The 17,213-nt window shown below is 37.7% G+C and overlaps 1 protein-coding gene across 7 annotated transcripts in view; it reads right to left on the bottom strand.

Moving 5' to 3' along the window:
• The window catches only part of Ralgapa1 (Ral GTPase activating protein catalytic subunit alpha 1), a 206,162-nt gene that overhangs the window by 6,349 nt on the left and 182,600 nt on the right, over positions 1 to 17,213 (bottom strand). For 6 of the 7 annotated variants that reach the window (XM_035445761.1, XM_035445756.1, XM_035445757.1 and 3 more), the window contains 2 exons: positions 2,876 to 3,000; positions 2,333 to 2,363 (listed from right to left, as the gene is read on the bottom strand). In XM_035445761.1, the coding sequence (XP_035301652.1) occupies positions 2,356 to 2,363; positions 2,876 to 3,000 (133 nt within the window). In that variant the 3' untranslated portion in view covers positions 2,333 to 2,355. The remainder of the gene's footprint in view (positions 1 to 2,332; positions 2,364 to 2,875; positions 3,001 to 17,213) is intronic. The other variant, XM_027419686.2, reaches the window with a different exon arrangement.

The following is a 17,213-nucleotide window of genomic DNA, read 5'->3' as shown; positions in this document are numbered from 1 at the left end:
TATGTACATATATTCATGTACATACATGTAGATAATCAAGTTATTAGTCAACTCCTTAATTGCTAATGAATAGCTAAGCTGCTGAAAACAACCCTAAAGAAGATAGTATTAGAGGCTTACATTAATTCCAGATATACTATACAACACCTATGGTCAATATAATAAAAATACATAGTACTAGAATTATGGATATATTTTTAGTGCTGAAATTGAGAAAGACAAACTAATTAGTATTTATTGTACACAGCAAAATAGGATTCTGTTCCTCCATAGCATTTTATAATTTTTTTATTACAAAAAACAATGTAACATTAGGGAGAAATGTGAATATTTCTGAACTATCACTGTAATCTGGCCAGGAACAAGAACAATTTTATTTTCAAATTTACAGTTAGAAGAAATGGGCTATATATATATATATATATATATATATATATATATATGTGTGTGTGTGTGTGTGTGTGTGTGTGTGTGTGTGTGTGTGTGTATGTATGTATGTATGCATATTATATAAAACTTGACATTTTCCACATTCATGCCTGACAAAGATAAAACAAAATTTCCTGTAACTTTTCTTTAAAAAAATAAAGGACAAGAAAAATTTAATCATGTTTTAATGTAGTTATGGAAGATCAACACTGTGTGACATCACAGTATTTCCCTCAATGACCTTAGGGATAAAAATAATTTCCCTTAAGTTATCAGTCTAGTGCCACAGACAGTACATGAGAGAAAACACAGTTATGAAATTTATGGATGAATTATGGTACACTGAAATCTTTTACATCTATTTAAATAAAGTTACATGAAAAAAATTTTAGATTTAAATGTCATCACTATTAGCCGATTACTGTTAACCAGGAAATTTTAGATGAACTGAATTATATAAATACAGATATTACCTCCCTTCCCCCCAGGTAGGGAATGAGCTCAGCCAGGGTCTGAGTCTGGTAAACATACATTCTACCACTGGGCTATCCTTCCAGCCCCCTATGAATATAGTTCTCAATACTATTTCAAGTCTAAATAAAGTATATTACAGGGTTGGCTACAAAGAATATCTGCATGTTTTTAATTACTCTTTAGATAACAATCACATCAAGTATCGTGTTGAATAAACTCATAAGAACATTAACACATTAAAAATGAAGCCAACAGAGCCTTGATGGCTACTGTAACAATACCCTGTGCTATAACTTACTTCTATGGGTCTATCTGCTGAATGTGCAGAAAAATATACAAAATGTGAAAAGAACTTTCAGATGACAAATACTAAAGATTCTATCTGGTGAACAGCAACAGGAATGGAACAGCATTTGTAAGCAGAAGTGGACAGTGAGCCCAGTATGGAGCCCAGTCTATCAGTATTTCCCGATCACGGAACTTGTTGACTACATGAGACAACAGTATTATTTCTATCACTTTACTCTAGCCTTACATCTTATCAGATGATCTCTGTAGCTGACAATGCCAATGCCCTAATTCATCTTGGATACCTTTCCTTTTTTCACCTTTTCATCTTAATGCCAAACTGATCACTTTTATATATAGTGTCCATCTATGAAAGTGAGTCTTACACTTTTTGTATTATTTTCAAAAGATTTAACCTCGCATGACATGTTTTCCCTTTGTTGGGTCTTTTAGTTGAAAGGCTTCTAAGTTCTTTGGTAAAATTATTTTTCTGATGGCAAATTAATTTTTACTGGAAGGAAAGCTTTAATTTCATTAATGAAACCTCAACTGAGAATTATAATTCTATAACATAGAATAAAAATAGATGAGTTAAAAAACTGTTGTGTATTTAAATTTTTCTGATATAAAGATATATATATATTTGATGCAATGAGAATGAGAAGTACTTTATTGTGGCAAAATTCCTATTATGCTCTTTCTGCTTCCCTTAGACATCACCACAACACTCATTGCTGGATTTCAGGTGCCTAGTGCAGTGCCAACAATGAGTTCAGATATCTGGTAACAATAGAAAGTATTGCAAAAATACAAAGACACATGATGTCAGTTCAATAGAGCTACTTTTCATGCTGAGAAACAAACAAACAAAAGAAGTCAATATAACAGGGTATAACAAGTTTCAGTCAAGGAGTCCTATCATTAGTTACTTTATCCCCAAACCATGTTAGTGTTTCATGCAGACCTGGGTTAGTTAGTATAATTCTGGAAAAAATTTAGTGACAACTTTTGAAATGTTTAGTATGAACCAGGGCAGTGTTAAGTCTGCTTACTGTCTGAGTTACAAGCACAGAGCTTGCTAGTTTTGGAAAAAGGAAATGGGAGAAGAACAGAAGATGCTTTGGTTGACACTTTGTCTTACCTTCAGATAAACAGAACTGATACTTAATGATCTAAAGAGGGAAAATAAAATAAATGAAACAATCATAAGGAGTGCAAGATATTACAGAATAGGAAGGCCATGAGTAATTTTTTTCTGATTTCTTTAAAATTAGTTAATTGTATTAATGCAGTACCCTCTTAAAAATCTTCAAATATTATAGCATAATTTGCTGTACTAAGTGCTTCTAGATCTAAACTGAGTTAGCTTTATTTATAACATTAGAGATGATGACACCATATCTGTAAAATTTGATCCTCTGAAGTCAAGAGAGTTCCCTATGCTTCAGAATCTCATGAAATCCAAGAGCCAGTGACTGTGATGTGGACCATGTACTTTTATGAAGGTTACTGGGTTTTTAAAAGAACCACAGTCAGATAAAAGAAAATAAATTTACAGGCCAAACTCAAACAGTCATAAATAATATATTTCAATGACCAGAATTTTATGCAATCAAGATTTAGAGGAAAAGGGTATTGCATTCTGAGTTCACGACAAGCAACCAATACTTTCCTTTACTCCTACCTGAATCAGGAGGGAAGTGATGGTAGGGTGCTGGAGAGAAAACCTGTGCTGCAAAGTCTTCAAATGTTGTTGGTTCCAAATGGTGCTGGACAATTGTTTGCAGGTACCGTGCTCTCTCCTCATAGCTGATTGCCTTCTGTTAAGGGAGAACTGGGATGCAGTGTGCAAGCACATTTATGAGAGGACCACAACAGCACAGCCTCCCTTGGTGAACTGTTCCCTGTTCTTACACATCATTAAAAGTGCCTTTTTTAGTCATAGGTTTATTTCTCTTGACTTCATGACAAGTGACAGTTTAACAGGAATTTGCTAGAGAATAATTACAATACCGATTTATTATTAGAACAGTTTGAGAAAAGATTCAACTGTTAGCTGCTCAGTCTGGACCCTTCTTATTAATCAACTTTCATCTGTAGATTTATTCTCAAAAGTCATTCAATAAAATAATACTGCGCTTAAAATATTATGTCTCAAATTCTCAGTTTTTTATTTGTAAAGACTTATTGTGAAATTCCTACATATCTTGTTCATTGTTAAAATCTCTGTATTTTCTCAACAATTGTCCTCATTCTGAATGAAAGACTAGTGTTGTTATAATCCTCAAATAACTCCATGCAGTTAAGATAAATGCATAGCTGAATCTGTGTGTCAGTAAAAAAATACCCCATCAATTACAACACTGAAACAAGCAGGAATATTTGCAAAGAGTCCACGGGGCTCCTAAATACTGTCCAACAAAGCATCGACAGGGCACTGACACTGACAGAGAGAGACTGTACTTCGCTCTCACCACATATTATTCCCTGATATTATTGACAAGCAACCAGTACCTTGAAGTGTTGTTGCTTTTGAACAACCCCACTCCAGGCTTCCTGTTTCAGCAGGTCTGATTGTGCTGTTAGCATAGAAAGGGCAAGAAAGGGAGAGAATATTTCTGTTGTTCATGAAAGCAACTATGGAAATGGCTGTCAAAAGTGTAGAGCAGCAGGCAGCAACAGACAATTATCAGGAAAAAGCACATGCCGACTTCGTGTCGTACAGTTCCTGAACTGAGAAACCACCTAACGTTTCTTCTTCAGGTTTTAAGTTCTCCTGCTGTACTTGATGTGTGATGTGGACATTTAAACAAAGACAATGAAAACGCTCACAGGACATTTACATAGGGAGAGTGAAAACTCACCCATTGGTTTTTCTTTTTCCATTGATTCTTCTCTCCCTAAAAGTCATTTTAGTATTTCCATCTTAAATTTGTTATTCTCTTTTAAAAATTACAGTTCAATATTTTACTTCTATAATTCTAGGAATTACAGCTCAAACTAGGAAAAATCATTTGGGAGCTAATTTAAACTGATAATTCAGTGGGTGATACTATGGTCAGGTACATTTACAAAAGTTTATTAAGAGGTGGCAAAAAGCTTGCTAGTTAGAGGCCAGACTGCCATTGGGACTTAGGTGGATCATTTGCCTTTTTGATGGTTTGTATCCTAGCTTCTTAGATTACAATTTATGGTTTTGCATCAAACATTGAAATAACCTGGATGCTACCTCTTTATAATTTATTATTTTCAATTCTGTACATTGTGGTTGAACTCCAAAAGAATTTTACTTCTGAAATAGGTAGCAACAGGGTAAGATGTATTAAAGTGATTTGTGGTAAGGAAGGATTTTATAGACAGACAGCAGACATTTATGAGACAAATTTAACATAGAAAAGTAACATAGCATGTTTAAAAAGAAGATATATGGTTCTAAATGGAAGAGGATGGAACTGACTGTTCAATCTAAATAATACCACATATCTCACAACTTGTTGGAAAGTACTTTTTTCATTGGGGGAGATTCACAGCTGCCGAATTTTCTGCAGTTAATAGAGTCCTTTGATTCACAGCAGTGCCCCTTGTACAAAAAATACTGGCCTTTGTGTATTACCAGAAACTAATTTTCTATTTGGCTGAAAAGGGAAAAATGGGGTTATTGCTTCTCCCTCCTACAGAGCTTTTCATTATGCCTGATGCACTCAACTTCTAAGCTCTTCTGAGAAAAAAAATAACTGAAGAGGCAAGAGGTAGAAAAGTGAGCTTGTTAGCACATTAGAAGTGAAGTATCTTGGTGGGCCCTAGAAATTCCCAGTGGTGTGTTAACTTATCACTCTATGCATGCTGGCACTGATAGTCTCCCAATTGATCACTCTCTTTTCGCACCAAAGGTGCTGCCAGGAAGCAAAGGCTGAAGGCCCACAGGAGAACAGTCTGCTATCAAAACAAGCTGTTTTTAAAAGTCTGCTTGAATGGGTAAAACGCTTCATGAAAAGCAGGGTGGAGACAGCTACCTGCTTTGAAAATGCTCTACTTTAGAGGGTCTATAAATGAAATATTTTACTTTATCTTATTTAGAGTTTACATAAAAACTAGGCAGAAAAAGCAAATGTTAATATTTTTAAAACAAGGAGGATAGCTCCAATGTGTGAAATTCATCAAAGCAAAAAAAAAATGATTAGGTAAATAAAGCACAATGAAGGGTGACCTACTGTGCTATAAAAAGGTTCATAAAGCAACATAACTCTAAGCCATAGCACACAGTCCTATAAAATGGAAGGTTTTCCAGACATGTAACATTTTATATAAAACATATGATGTATTTAATGAAAACAGGCTTCTTAATTTTGAGAAGTTTAAGTCTATGGCAAAGAGTGAGCTTTTACATGGGAAACTCATCACACATTAGCACAGGCTAACACCTGAACTTTCCCTTTTGTGGATTAAGTTTAGAAACTGGGTAAATACTTATAGCCTAAAGTAATCCTATTTCTAAAAGTTCTCTTTATAGTTTCTTCAAGTTTGTTGCAGCCAAGTTAAGTAACATAAAAATGGATAAACCTAACCCACTGTTCATATACATTGACAATTTTTGGTCCAGAAAACATACAATTAGGAGATGTGATAAACTTCTACCACAGGTCTGGGTCCACACCAACACATTTTTGTGATTGTAATGATTAAAGGCTCTAAAGAGTAGCCATAGCCATATACCCAAAAGAAGCACATTCATATAACAAGGACATATGTTCAACCATGTTCATAGCAGCACTATTTGTAATAGCCAGAAACTGGAAGCAGCCTAGATGCCCCTCAACCGAAGAATGGATAGAGAAAATGTGGTACATTTACACAATGGAGTACTACTCGGCGAAAAAAACAATGGAATCTTGAAATTTGTAGGAAAATGGATGGAACAAGAAGAAACCATTCTGAGCGAGGTAACCCAGTCACAAAAAGACAAACATGATACGTACTCACTCATATGTGGATGTTAGACATAGAGTAAAGGATTGCCAGCCTACAATCCACACTGCCAGAGAAGCTAGTCAACAAGGAGGGCCCTAAAATAGACAAACATTGTCCCCTGGAGAAGGGGAAAGGGTCACGATCCCCTGAGCAAATTGAGAGCATGGGAAGAGGGGGGAGGGAGCTACAAGAATGAGAAGGGAAGAAGAGGAGAGATGCAGAGGTCATGAGGGAGCAGAAAGGTTGAGTCAGGGGAAGAATAGAAGAAAGGATATGTGATAGGTAGGGTTTTAGTTGGGGGGTGGTAGGGGAGGACAGGAGGGAGAGGGAACTGGGATTGTCATGTATATCAATCTTGTTTCTAATTCAAATAAAAAACGATAAAAAAGAAACCGTCTCTCATAGCAAAGACTGCATGAACAAGAGCTGAAAAAAAAAAAAAAAAAAAAAAAAAAAAAAGAGTAGCCATAGCGTCTGTAGTTGTCACCAGCACTTGAAGCAGCAAATGCCTGTATCTCTTCGTAGCAGGTCAGACTCTTAGAGGCAGCTCTCTAGGGAAGAGTTATTAGTACCTATAAATTGGCATACACAAACTCAGTGGCTAGCAAAAAGAGGACAACTCAAGCTACAGTCCTACTGTGAGTGAGTGCTGCAAATGGCATTAAAATTAAACACTGAAATGAGTAAGATGATAAAAAGGTGAAGGGGAACTAACAAAAATATTCAGAAGTAAAATTTAAAGTGCAGACCTAAGATGAATTCATAGAAGTATTTGTGGTAAAATTTAAGACATCTCAAGGTAAAATTAGCTTAAAAATTTGATAAAGGTGACTTCAGTTAGTAGGAATTTTTAATACAGAAGTAGCCTATCAAACACAAACCCACCTAAACATATACACCTACAAACGTCCCCTCTACACCCCACCTCTACAACACATCCCACCCCTACACATGTCCCTACCCATCGACTCCCCCACCCCTACACATACACACCCCATCCTATTCCCATACCTACAACACCCCTACACCTACACACACACACCCTTACAACCTCCATACCTATACACACCTATGCACACACACCCCACACCCACACACTCTTACACATACACCCCCCCACACACACTGCTCCCCTCCCCACCCACACAGGTGCTACAATCAAAGGAATACAATCACCCACTAATCCTCTGTCCTTGTACTTTTTGCAAAGCAGAAAAGGGAAAGGAATATTACAATTCTGAAAACAATGAAGAACACTACACATGTTCTGTTACAAAGAAATAGTTTAAATCTAAACTGAATTTTATTAAGTTTATATTAGTAGACATTTCAAGTAATTTTAATTTTAAATGCCAAGACAGGCTGTTAAGAAACCAGAGTCCAGTTTTATTCTGGCTCTGGAAAGATAAGTATGAATTCCCTTTCCTACAGCTGACGGGGGGGACATCACCATCTGCCCCTATTTACTTTACCAGGAATATAAATACACTGTAACCCACAGGTCCCTCCACATCTGAGCTGAGAATTATTTGTTTTCATTGCTACACTGGTACAAACGCTATATATATATATATATATATATATATATAAACAATATATTTCTTGAACTTAAAATGTATTTAAAAGTTCGTTCGATACTTTATGAAGTATGGACATCTGCAATGATCTTTGCAATAGAATATCCAAATGTAAGCACTATGGCTTTACAAATAGTTTTAATGATCTTTTAGGAACTGTAAAACTCGTCTACTCTTCTGGACACATTCTGTGCCTCTGTCAGCAATGTAACCAATATAGCCAATATATTTTTTTGTACTAGTTTAACATTTGGTGCACGTCTTTGTAAATGGAAGGTGCTGTCTTGACAATTTCCCCTCTCTCCTCTCCCTGTTTATATCCTCCCAAGCTAACTTTGAACACAGCATTTTCTGGAACCACAGGTGCACTTCATCATGCCCTGTTCTAGGAAAGTTTTCAATGCTGAGGTAGGAAATCTATCTTTGCTGCCAGATACTCCTGCATATAATCTTAGCACTTCGAAAGCTGAGGCAAGAGGGCCTTAAATGGCAGGCTAGTTTGGGTGACAAAGTGAGCATACATCCATCAAAACATAGCTATATTCACATGTCAGGACTCTAAAATGTCAGTAATGTTTCTTATTTGTGGCATGTACAGAGGGCTTTTGATTTATTCTGACACAAGTAAATTAAACATGAAGAATAGGTTAAATAATAATTATTTCCATTTTATTAAATTGCAAAGACACTAGACTAAAAGGGAGACTTGTTCTTAAAGAAGCTACAGCCTTCAATCTCTACAGTTTTCTTAACCCTGTAATTTTAAACTACTTTACCATGAGAATAAGAACACTTTCACTTTTTATTGTTGGAGACAGGGTCTCTTTGTGAAGCTCTGGCTGTCCTGGAACTCGCTCTGTAGACCAGGCTGGCCTCCAACTCCCAGAGATCTGCCTGCCTCTGTCTCTCAAGTGCCTGGATTAAAGGTGTGCACCACCATGCTCAGTTTCATTTTCAGTTTTGTGATCACTGATACAAAGGCATGATTCAGTAGGTTGTACATATAGCTAGGGTGTAATTTATGGTTAGACTAAAAAAAATGGAAAATTTTGCATGCATACACACCTTAAGTACACATATACAAGAATGAATAAAGTATAATTCATGTGTTATGAAAATTGTAATTGTAAAGAAATATCAAAGGTGTTTTTACTATTGCTTATTTTCCTCTATTATGGTTTAATGACTTATCTCCTAAATACTGGGGGAAGAGAAAACCAGCATAAGGACAGCTTATTCTAAAGTAAGCCTGAAGTTTTGCTATCTACTATCAATGCAGTCTTAGGGAGGGATGGAAAGCCCACTCTTAGGCAGCATGTGATCTACATTCAGCCTGTGATTCTCTGTAGCTTTGAGAAGTAGAAGTTTCTTTTGTCTTCCCTGTATTCAAGATTCCAAGAGAGAAACCCTGTCTTGAGAAAAAAAAATTCCAAGAATATTATCACAGGGAGAATTCTGACAGAAACCATTATTTAGAAATTCTGACTACTGGATGAACAATTGTATTAGAGAGTGTTATTTAAATTGTACTTTGAGTTGTAATTGAAGTGGCTATAATCTGGGTACTACTTAAATTATTAGAACCAATTGGTCAATAAACAAGCTATTTGTAAGACAGTTTTGCAACTTGTACTAGGTATTGAAACTATATGATAAAAATGCATGGCCTCCAGAGAAATCATCCACCATGATCAAGTAGGCTTCATCCCAGGGATGCAAGGATGGTTCAACATACGAAAATCCATCAATGTAATTCACAATATAAACAGAATGAAGAAAAAAAAAACACATGGTCATCTCACTAGATGCTAAAAAAGCCTTTGACAAAATCCAACACCTCTTCATGATAAAGGTCTTGGAGAAATCAGGGATAACAGGAACATACCTCAACATAATAAAAGCAATATACAGCAAGCCGACAGCCAACATCAAATTAAATGGAGAGAAACTCAATGCAATTCCTCCAAAATCAGGGACGAGACAAGGCTGTCCATTTTCTCCCTACCTCTTCAGTATTGTTCTTGAAGTTCTAGCTAGAGCAATAAGGCAACAAAGGAGATCAAGGGAATACAAATCAGAAAGGAAGAAGTCATCTGCAAGTCTCACTATTTGCAGATGATATGATAGTCTACATAAGTGACCCGAAAAACTCTACCAGGGAACTCCTACAGCTGATAAACACCTTAAGCAAAGTGGCAGGATACACTATTAACTCAAAAAAATCTGTAGCCCTACTATATAACGATGACACATTGGTGGAGAAAGAAATCATAGAAACATCACCCTTTGCAATTGCCACAAACAACATAAAATACCTTGGGGTAACACTAAGCAAAAAAGTGAAAGACCTGTACTGTAAGAATTTTGACTCTCTAAAGAAAGAAATTAAAGAAGATGCCAGAAAAATAGAAAGATCTACCATGCTCTTGGATAGGCAGGATCAACATAGTAAAAATGGCAATCTTACCAAAAGCAATCTACAGATTCAATGCAATCCCCATCAAAATCCCAACACAATTCTTCACTGACCTTGAAAAACAATTCTCAACTTTCTATGGAGAAACAAAAGACCCAGGATAGCCAAAACAACCTGTAGGGAGGGAGACACCCTAGCCCCGCCCCAGGCAACCTGGACAGGTGCCAGGTGTACTGGGACACGCCCATGAGGGCGGGGTGAAGGGAAGTCGGGGTGATGTAAGGGAAGGTTCTTAAGGGCCCTTCTCCCCCGGCCCCCCCCCCCCTACCCCCCCCTCTCGCTTGATTGGTATATCTCAATGAAGAAAACCTTAGGACTATCTGCTGCGGGCTGTTCACTCCTCAACAACCCTGTACAATAGAGGAACTTCTGGAGGCATCACCATCCCTAACTTTAAGCTCTATTACAGAGCTATAGTCCTGAAAACAGCTTGGTATTAGCACAAAAATAGACAGGTAGACCAATGGAATAGAATTGAAAACCCTGATATTAACCCACACACCTATGAACACCTGACTTTTGACAAACAATCCAAATATATACGCTGGAACAAAGAACATCTTCAACAAATGGTGCTGGCATAACTGGATGCAAACATGTAGAAGACTACAGATAGACCCAAGCCTTTCGCCCTGCACAAAACTCAAGTCAAAATGGATCAAAGACCTCAACATAAACCCAGCCACACTGAACCTACAAGAAGATAAAGTGGGAAATACCCTTGAATTAATTGGTACAGGAGACTGCTTCCTGAACATAATACCAGTAGCACAGACACTGAGATCAACATTAATAAATGGGACCTCCTGAAACTGAGAAGCTTCTGTAAGGCAAAGGACATAGTCAGCAAGACAAAACGACAGCCCACAGACTGGGAAAAGATATTCACCAACCCCACATCTGACAGAGGGCTGATCTCCAAAATATACAAAGAACTCAAGAAACTATTCTGGAAAACACCAAACCAATTAAAAAATGGGGTACAGAACTAAATAGACAATTCTCAATAGAGGAATCTAAAAATGGCTGAAAGACACATAAGAAAGTGTTAAACATCCTTAGTCATCAGGGAAATGCAAATCAAAACAACTCTGAGATACCATCTTACTCCTGTCAGAATGGCTAAAATCAAAAATACCAATTACAGTTTATGCTGGAGAGGATGCGGAGAAAGAGGAACACTCCTCCACTGCTGGTGGGAGTGCCAACTTGTACAGCCACTGTGGAAATCAGTAAGGCGACTCCTCAAGAAAATGGGAATGAGTTTACCACAAGATCCAGCAATTCCACTCCTAGGCATATACCCAAAAGAAGCACATTCATATAACAAGGACATATGTTCAATGATGTTCATAGCAGCATTATTTGTAATAGCCAGAAACTGGAAGCAGCCTAGATGCCCCTCAACTGAAAAATGGCTAGAGAAATTGTGGTACATTTACACAATGGAGTACTACTCAGCAGAAAAAAACAATGGAATCTTGAAATTTGCAGGAAAATGGATGGAACTAGAAGAAACCATTCTGAGCAAGGTAACCCAATCACAAAAAGACAAACATGGTATGTACTCACTCATATGTGGACTTGCTTTATGATACATAGTAGTGTATCAGCTTTATCAGAGCTGTTTTTAATGATGTTGCTCAGAATGGTTTCCTCCCAGATGATGACTGAGAAGCTAATTAAAAAAAAATGGTGCCAAGTACACAAGAGTAACAGAACTGTGCTGTTTTCTGAGATTTTGTTTTTTTTTTACTTTTTTGTTGTTTGTTTTTTTGTTTTTGTTTTTTTTTTAAAATGGAGTGTGCTGGATGTCTCTACAATTTTGTTCAAATGACTGCAGAACCTGGAAAAGCTGTTGCTGCTCTTGATGCATAACATATTGCCATTATTGGCAATTAATATATATATATATATTAATTGAATATATAAATATTAATTGAAACTCAAATATGTGATGAATCCAAGGTGTTTCAGTGAGTGCTCACCTGTGCATGCAAATTTGATTCCATCTTTAGTAAGTAGTAAAGTTATATGCTTGCCAAAAAAAAAAAATAAGTGACACACCGGAAGACAAATGTCACATAATTTCAATTTTATGTGTAAACTAGAAATGATGAACTTATGGGAACAGAGAGCAGAATTGTGGCTATTAGGCTTCAATGTGGGTCTTTTAACAATGGGGAAACGATTGGTTTAAGGATATAAAACTGCAGTTGGACAAGAGGCATGGACTCTGTGAAGTCTTGAGGTCTACTGAGAGCATGATAAATATGGTTGATAACAATATGCTATATTTTAAAAGTTGTGAGATAGTATACTTTAAGTGTTCTCAAAACAAAAATGATGAATATGTGTGATATAACATGTTATTTGGTTTAATTTAGCCATGCCATTGTGAACATACTGTATTATGTATCATAATTGTACATGACTTTATTTATGAGCTAAATAAATGAATGGAAAAAAAGAAAGAAATTAAAGAAGATACCAGAAAATGGAAAGATCTCCCATGCTCTTGGATCGGTAGGATCAACCTAGTAAAAATGGCAATCTTACCAAAAGCAATCTACAGATTCAATGCAATCCCCATCAAAATCCCAACACAATTCTTCACTGACCTTGAAAAACAATTCACAACTTTATATGGAGAAACAAAAGACCCAGGATAGCCAACCCTGTACAATAAATGAACTTCTGGAGGCATCACCATCCCTGACTTCAAGCTCTATTATAGAGCTATTGTCCTGAAAACAGCTTTGTATTGGCACAAAAAATAGACAGATGGAACAATGGAATGAAATTGAAAACTCTTATATTAACCCACACACCTACTACAAACACCTGATTTTTGACAAAGAAGCTAAAATTATACACTGGAAAAAAGAAAGCATCTTCAACAAATGGTGCTGGCATAACTGGATGCTGGTGTGTAGAAGACTGCAGATAGATCCATAGGATCGCCATGCACAAAACTTAAGTCCAAATGGATCAAAGACCTCAACATAAATCCAGCCACACTAACCATATTAGAAGAGAAAGTGGGAGGTACCCTTGAATGAATTGGTACAGGAGACTGCTTCCTGAACATAATGCCAGTAGCACAGACACTGAGATCTACAATTAATAAATGGAAGCTCCAGAAACTGAGAAGCTTCTGTAAGGCAAAGGACACAGTCAGCAAGACAAAACGGTTTCCTACAGAATGGGAAAAGATCTTCACCAACCCCACGTTTGACAGAGGGCTGATTTCCAAAATATACAAAGAACTCAAGGAGCTAGAAACCAAAACAACAAATAATCCAATTAAAAAGTGGGGTGCAGAACTAATTAGAGAATTCTCAATAGAGGAATCTAAAATGGCTGAAAGACACATAAGAAAGTGTTCAACATCCTTAGCCATCAGGGAAATGCAAATCAAAACAACTCTGAGATACCATCTTACTCCTGTCAGAATGGCCAAAATCAAAAACACCAATGACAGTTTATGCTGGAGAGGATGTGGAGAAAGGGGAACACTTTTCCATTGCTGGTGGGAGTGCCAACTTGTACAGCCACTGTGGAAATCAGTATGGCAACTCCTCAAGAAAATGGGAATGTGTCTACCATAAGATCCAGCAATTCCACTCCTAGGCATATACCCAAAAGAAGCACATTCATACAACAAGGACATATGTTCAACGATGTTCATAGTAGCACTATTTGTAATAGCCAGAAACTGGAAGCAGCCTAGATGCCCCTCAACCAAAGAATGGATAGAGAAAATGTGGTACATTTACACAATGGAGTACTACTCGGCGGAAAAATAAAACAAAAAAACAATGGAATCTTGAAATTTGTAGGAAAATGGATGGAACAAGAAGAAACCATTCTGAGCGAGGTAACCCAGTCACAAAAAGACAAACATGATATGTACTCACTCATATGTGGATTTTAGACATACCAGCCTACAATCCACACTGCCAGAGAAACTAGTCAACAAGGAGGACCCTAAAAAAATAGACAAACATTGTCCCCTGGAGAAGGGGAAAGGGTCAAGATCCCCTGAGCAAATTGAGAGCACGGAAAGAGGGGGGAGCTACAAGAATGAGAAGGGAAGAAGAGGAAGGTTGCAAGGTCATGAAGGAGCAGAAAGGTTGAGTCAGGGGAAGAATAGAAGAAAGGATATGTGATAGGTAGGTTTTTAGTTTTAGTGTTAGGGGAGGAGGGGAGGGAGAAGGGAACTGGGATTGTCATGTAAAACTATCTTGTTTCTAATTCAAATAAAAAATCTGAAACAAAACAAAACAAAAAAATGCATGGCCTCTGCTCCTATGACATTAGTCTCTCCACAAGTCTAAGCACAAAACGAACAATTAAACAGCATAACACACACACAACCTCTAGTCTACAAAGTGCAACAGCAACACTGAAGTGCTGCCACACTTTGTCTTAGGGAGAGAAGAGAAGGAGCAGATTTGAGGAGCAGATTGTGGTGTGGGGAGGTTAGAAGACAAGTTGATGCCCTCCTTGAGGCACATCCTTTGTCCCCCTCTGCTTACACAAGTCTACTTAGCCTGAAGCTGCTGGAGACTTCTGTGACTTCACCTCCTGTGTCATGATGGGACACTGGGCATAACTGTGAACCTGAGTCTTCACACTTGTGTGGTAAGCACTTAGTCCTCTGAGCCAACTCCTTTAACCCATCACAGCCTATTTCCAGTTATACGTATGTGTATCCTTGGCTCTGTGCCACCTCTTCATCTTGCTGTCTCTTTGGAAAAAAAAAAAAAAGAACAGTGTAGCAGGTAAGGTGGCTGGCCCTGCCTTTAGTCCCAGCACTCTGGAGGCAGAGGTGGGCCAATCCCTATGAACTCTAGGCCAGCCAGAGCCACACAGTGAGAACTTGAACTTGTCTCATTAAAGTTCAACATCAGCTTAAAGGAAAACTGGAAACTACTCTTTAAGTATTTATTCTTGAATAATTTGTTAAAGAAAACATTAAAACATTCTATGAATATTGAAAAGAATCACAACCCATTGTAATTCAGCACAAATATGCATCCCACTTTCAATAATTTTTAAAAAGAAAATTTAACATTTAAAAATTTTCATGATTTTTATAATAGCATTGAAGCTATTTTTAGTTGTATAAAGGGGACATCACTGACAAAGGAGAAAGGACCTTAAAGAACATCCATGTAGGTAATAAAATGTGGGGCAATTTAAAATAATACAGGGCATGTTTCTGAATCCGCTTGGTGCACACTGACAAAGGCACTATCTGGATGTGGTGGCACATAACTGTAACACCAACACCTAGGAGGCTGGGGCTGGAGGATTGCTGAGTTCAAGGCAGCCAGCCTGTGCTACACAGTGACAAACTGTCAAAAAAAAAAAAAAGCCTGAAAAACATTTAGATATAGGTGCGCGTCAACTTACAACAGGGGTTACCTCACAATAAATTTACTGTGAGAAAAAAGTAACTTTAAAGTGCATTTAACACAAGAGGGAACAGGAAGGTCGAGTTGGGGAAAGAACAGAGGAGGAGAGCAAGGAAAGTGATACCTTCATAGAGGGAGCTATTATGGGCTTAACAAGAAACCTGGCACTAGGGAAATCTCCAGAAATCCACAAGGATGACCCCAACTAAGAATCTAAGCAATAGTGGAGAGGCTACCTGAAATGCCCTTCACTATAATGAGATTGATGTCTACCTTAAATGCCATCATAGAGCCTTCATCCAGTAGCTGATGGAAGCAGAGGCAGAGATTCACAACTAAGCACTGAGCCAAACTCCTGGAATCCAGTTGCAGAGAGGGAGAAGTGATGAGCAGAAGGGTCAAGACCAAGCTGGGGAAACCCACAGAAACAGCTGACCTGAGCAAGTGGGAGCTCATGGACATCAGTCTGACAGCTGGAGAACCAGCATAAGAGCGAACCAGGCCTGTTGAACATGGGTGTCAGTTGCGAGGCTTGGGCAGTCTATGGGGCCTCTGGCAGTGGATCAGTGCACAAATGGACTTTGGGAGACCATTCCCTATGGAGGGATACTCTCTCAGCCTAGATAGAGGGGGGAGGGCCTAGGTCCTGCCCCAAATGATGTGACAGCCTTTGATGATTCCCCATGGAAGCCTCATCCTCCCTAAGGAGTGGATGGGAGGGTGGTGGGGGAAATGGGAAGACGGGAGAGGGAACTGGGATTTGCATATAGAGTAAGATTGCTTTTAATTTAAATAAAAATTAATTAAAAAATAAAATGCATTTAACACAGCAAGTCTATTGAATATCCCAACTAGAACACAGCATGATAAGGAGTTCGGGTTGTTTATCTCCATTATCATGTGGATGGATAGGAGGAGCTATAAAGTAGAGCATTCCATAGTCCAGAGGATCAGAATGCAAATGTGGTTTTCACCGAATGTGTTGCTTTCTACACAAGGAAACCATATGAAGTTGAACCAAAACAAACTCATGAACTACCTTTTTGTTTGTTTGTTTGTTTGTTTGTTTTTTAATGTTTTTGGAGACAGTCCTGCTTTGGAGCTCAGGCTGGCCTGAAACTCATAATCATCCTGCCTCAGCCTCTCAAGAGCTTGAGATTCGGGTATGTGTCTCAAGCCTGATTGTTTTGTACCTCCCCACCCCAAACCTAGAAAAATGTGTATTCAGCAGTAAGTCTCCTTGATTTGAGGAGGAGTACTGCAAATTATACAAAAACAACAACAACAACAACAACAACAAAAACAAAGCTTCTGCTGAGTCAAAGCTGGGACTAGAAACCTGGCCTTTTAGGTAATGCCTCAGTATTCTTTATATCTAATTTCATTGATTTGTGTGTTTTGTGGAGGAGAAAAAAAAGGGGGGGGCTATGAGGCATGTTATCCCAAAGATGGCCAGGACAATGAGCATTAGCCAAATTCTGAGGCTGTTTTGAAAACAGTTTATATCTCTACACTCTAGTTATTGTACTTTAATATATACATACATAACATATATACCGTAATAAAAAACCAATTTGT

The sequence above is a fragment of the Cricetulus griseus genome, chromosome 5, assembly GCF_003668045.3.
Source record: "Cricetulus griseus strain 17A/GY chromosome 5, alternate assembly CriGri-PICRH-1.0, whole genome shotgun sequence".
Lineage (NCBI taxonomy): Eukaryota > Metazoa > Chordata > Mammalia > Rodentia > Cricetidae > Cricetulus > Cricetulus griseus.
The sequence above is the reverse complement of the archived record's forward strand: the minus strand, read 5'-3'. Positions and strand labels throughout refer to the sequence as shown.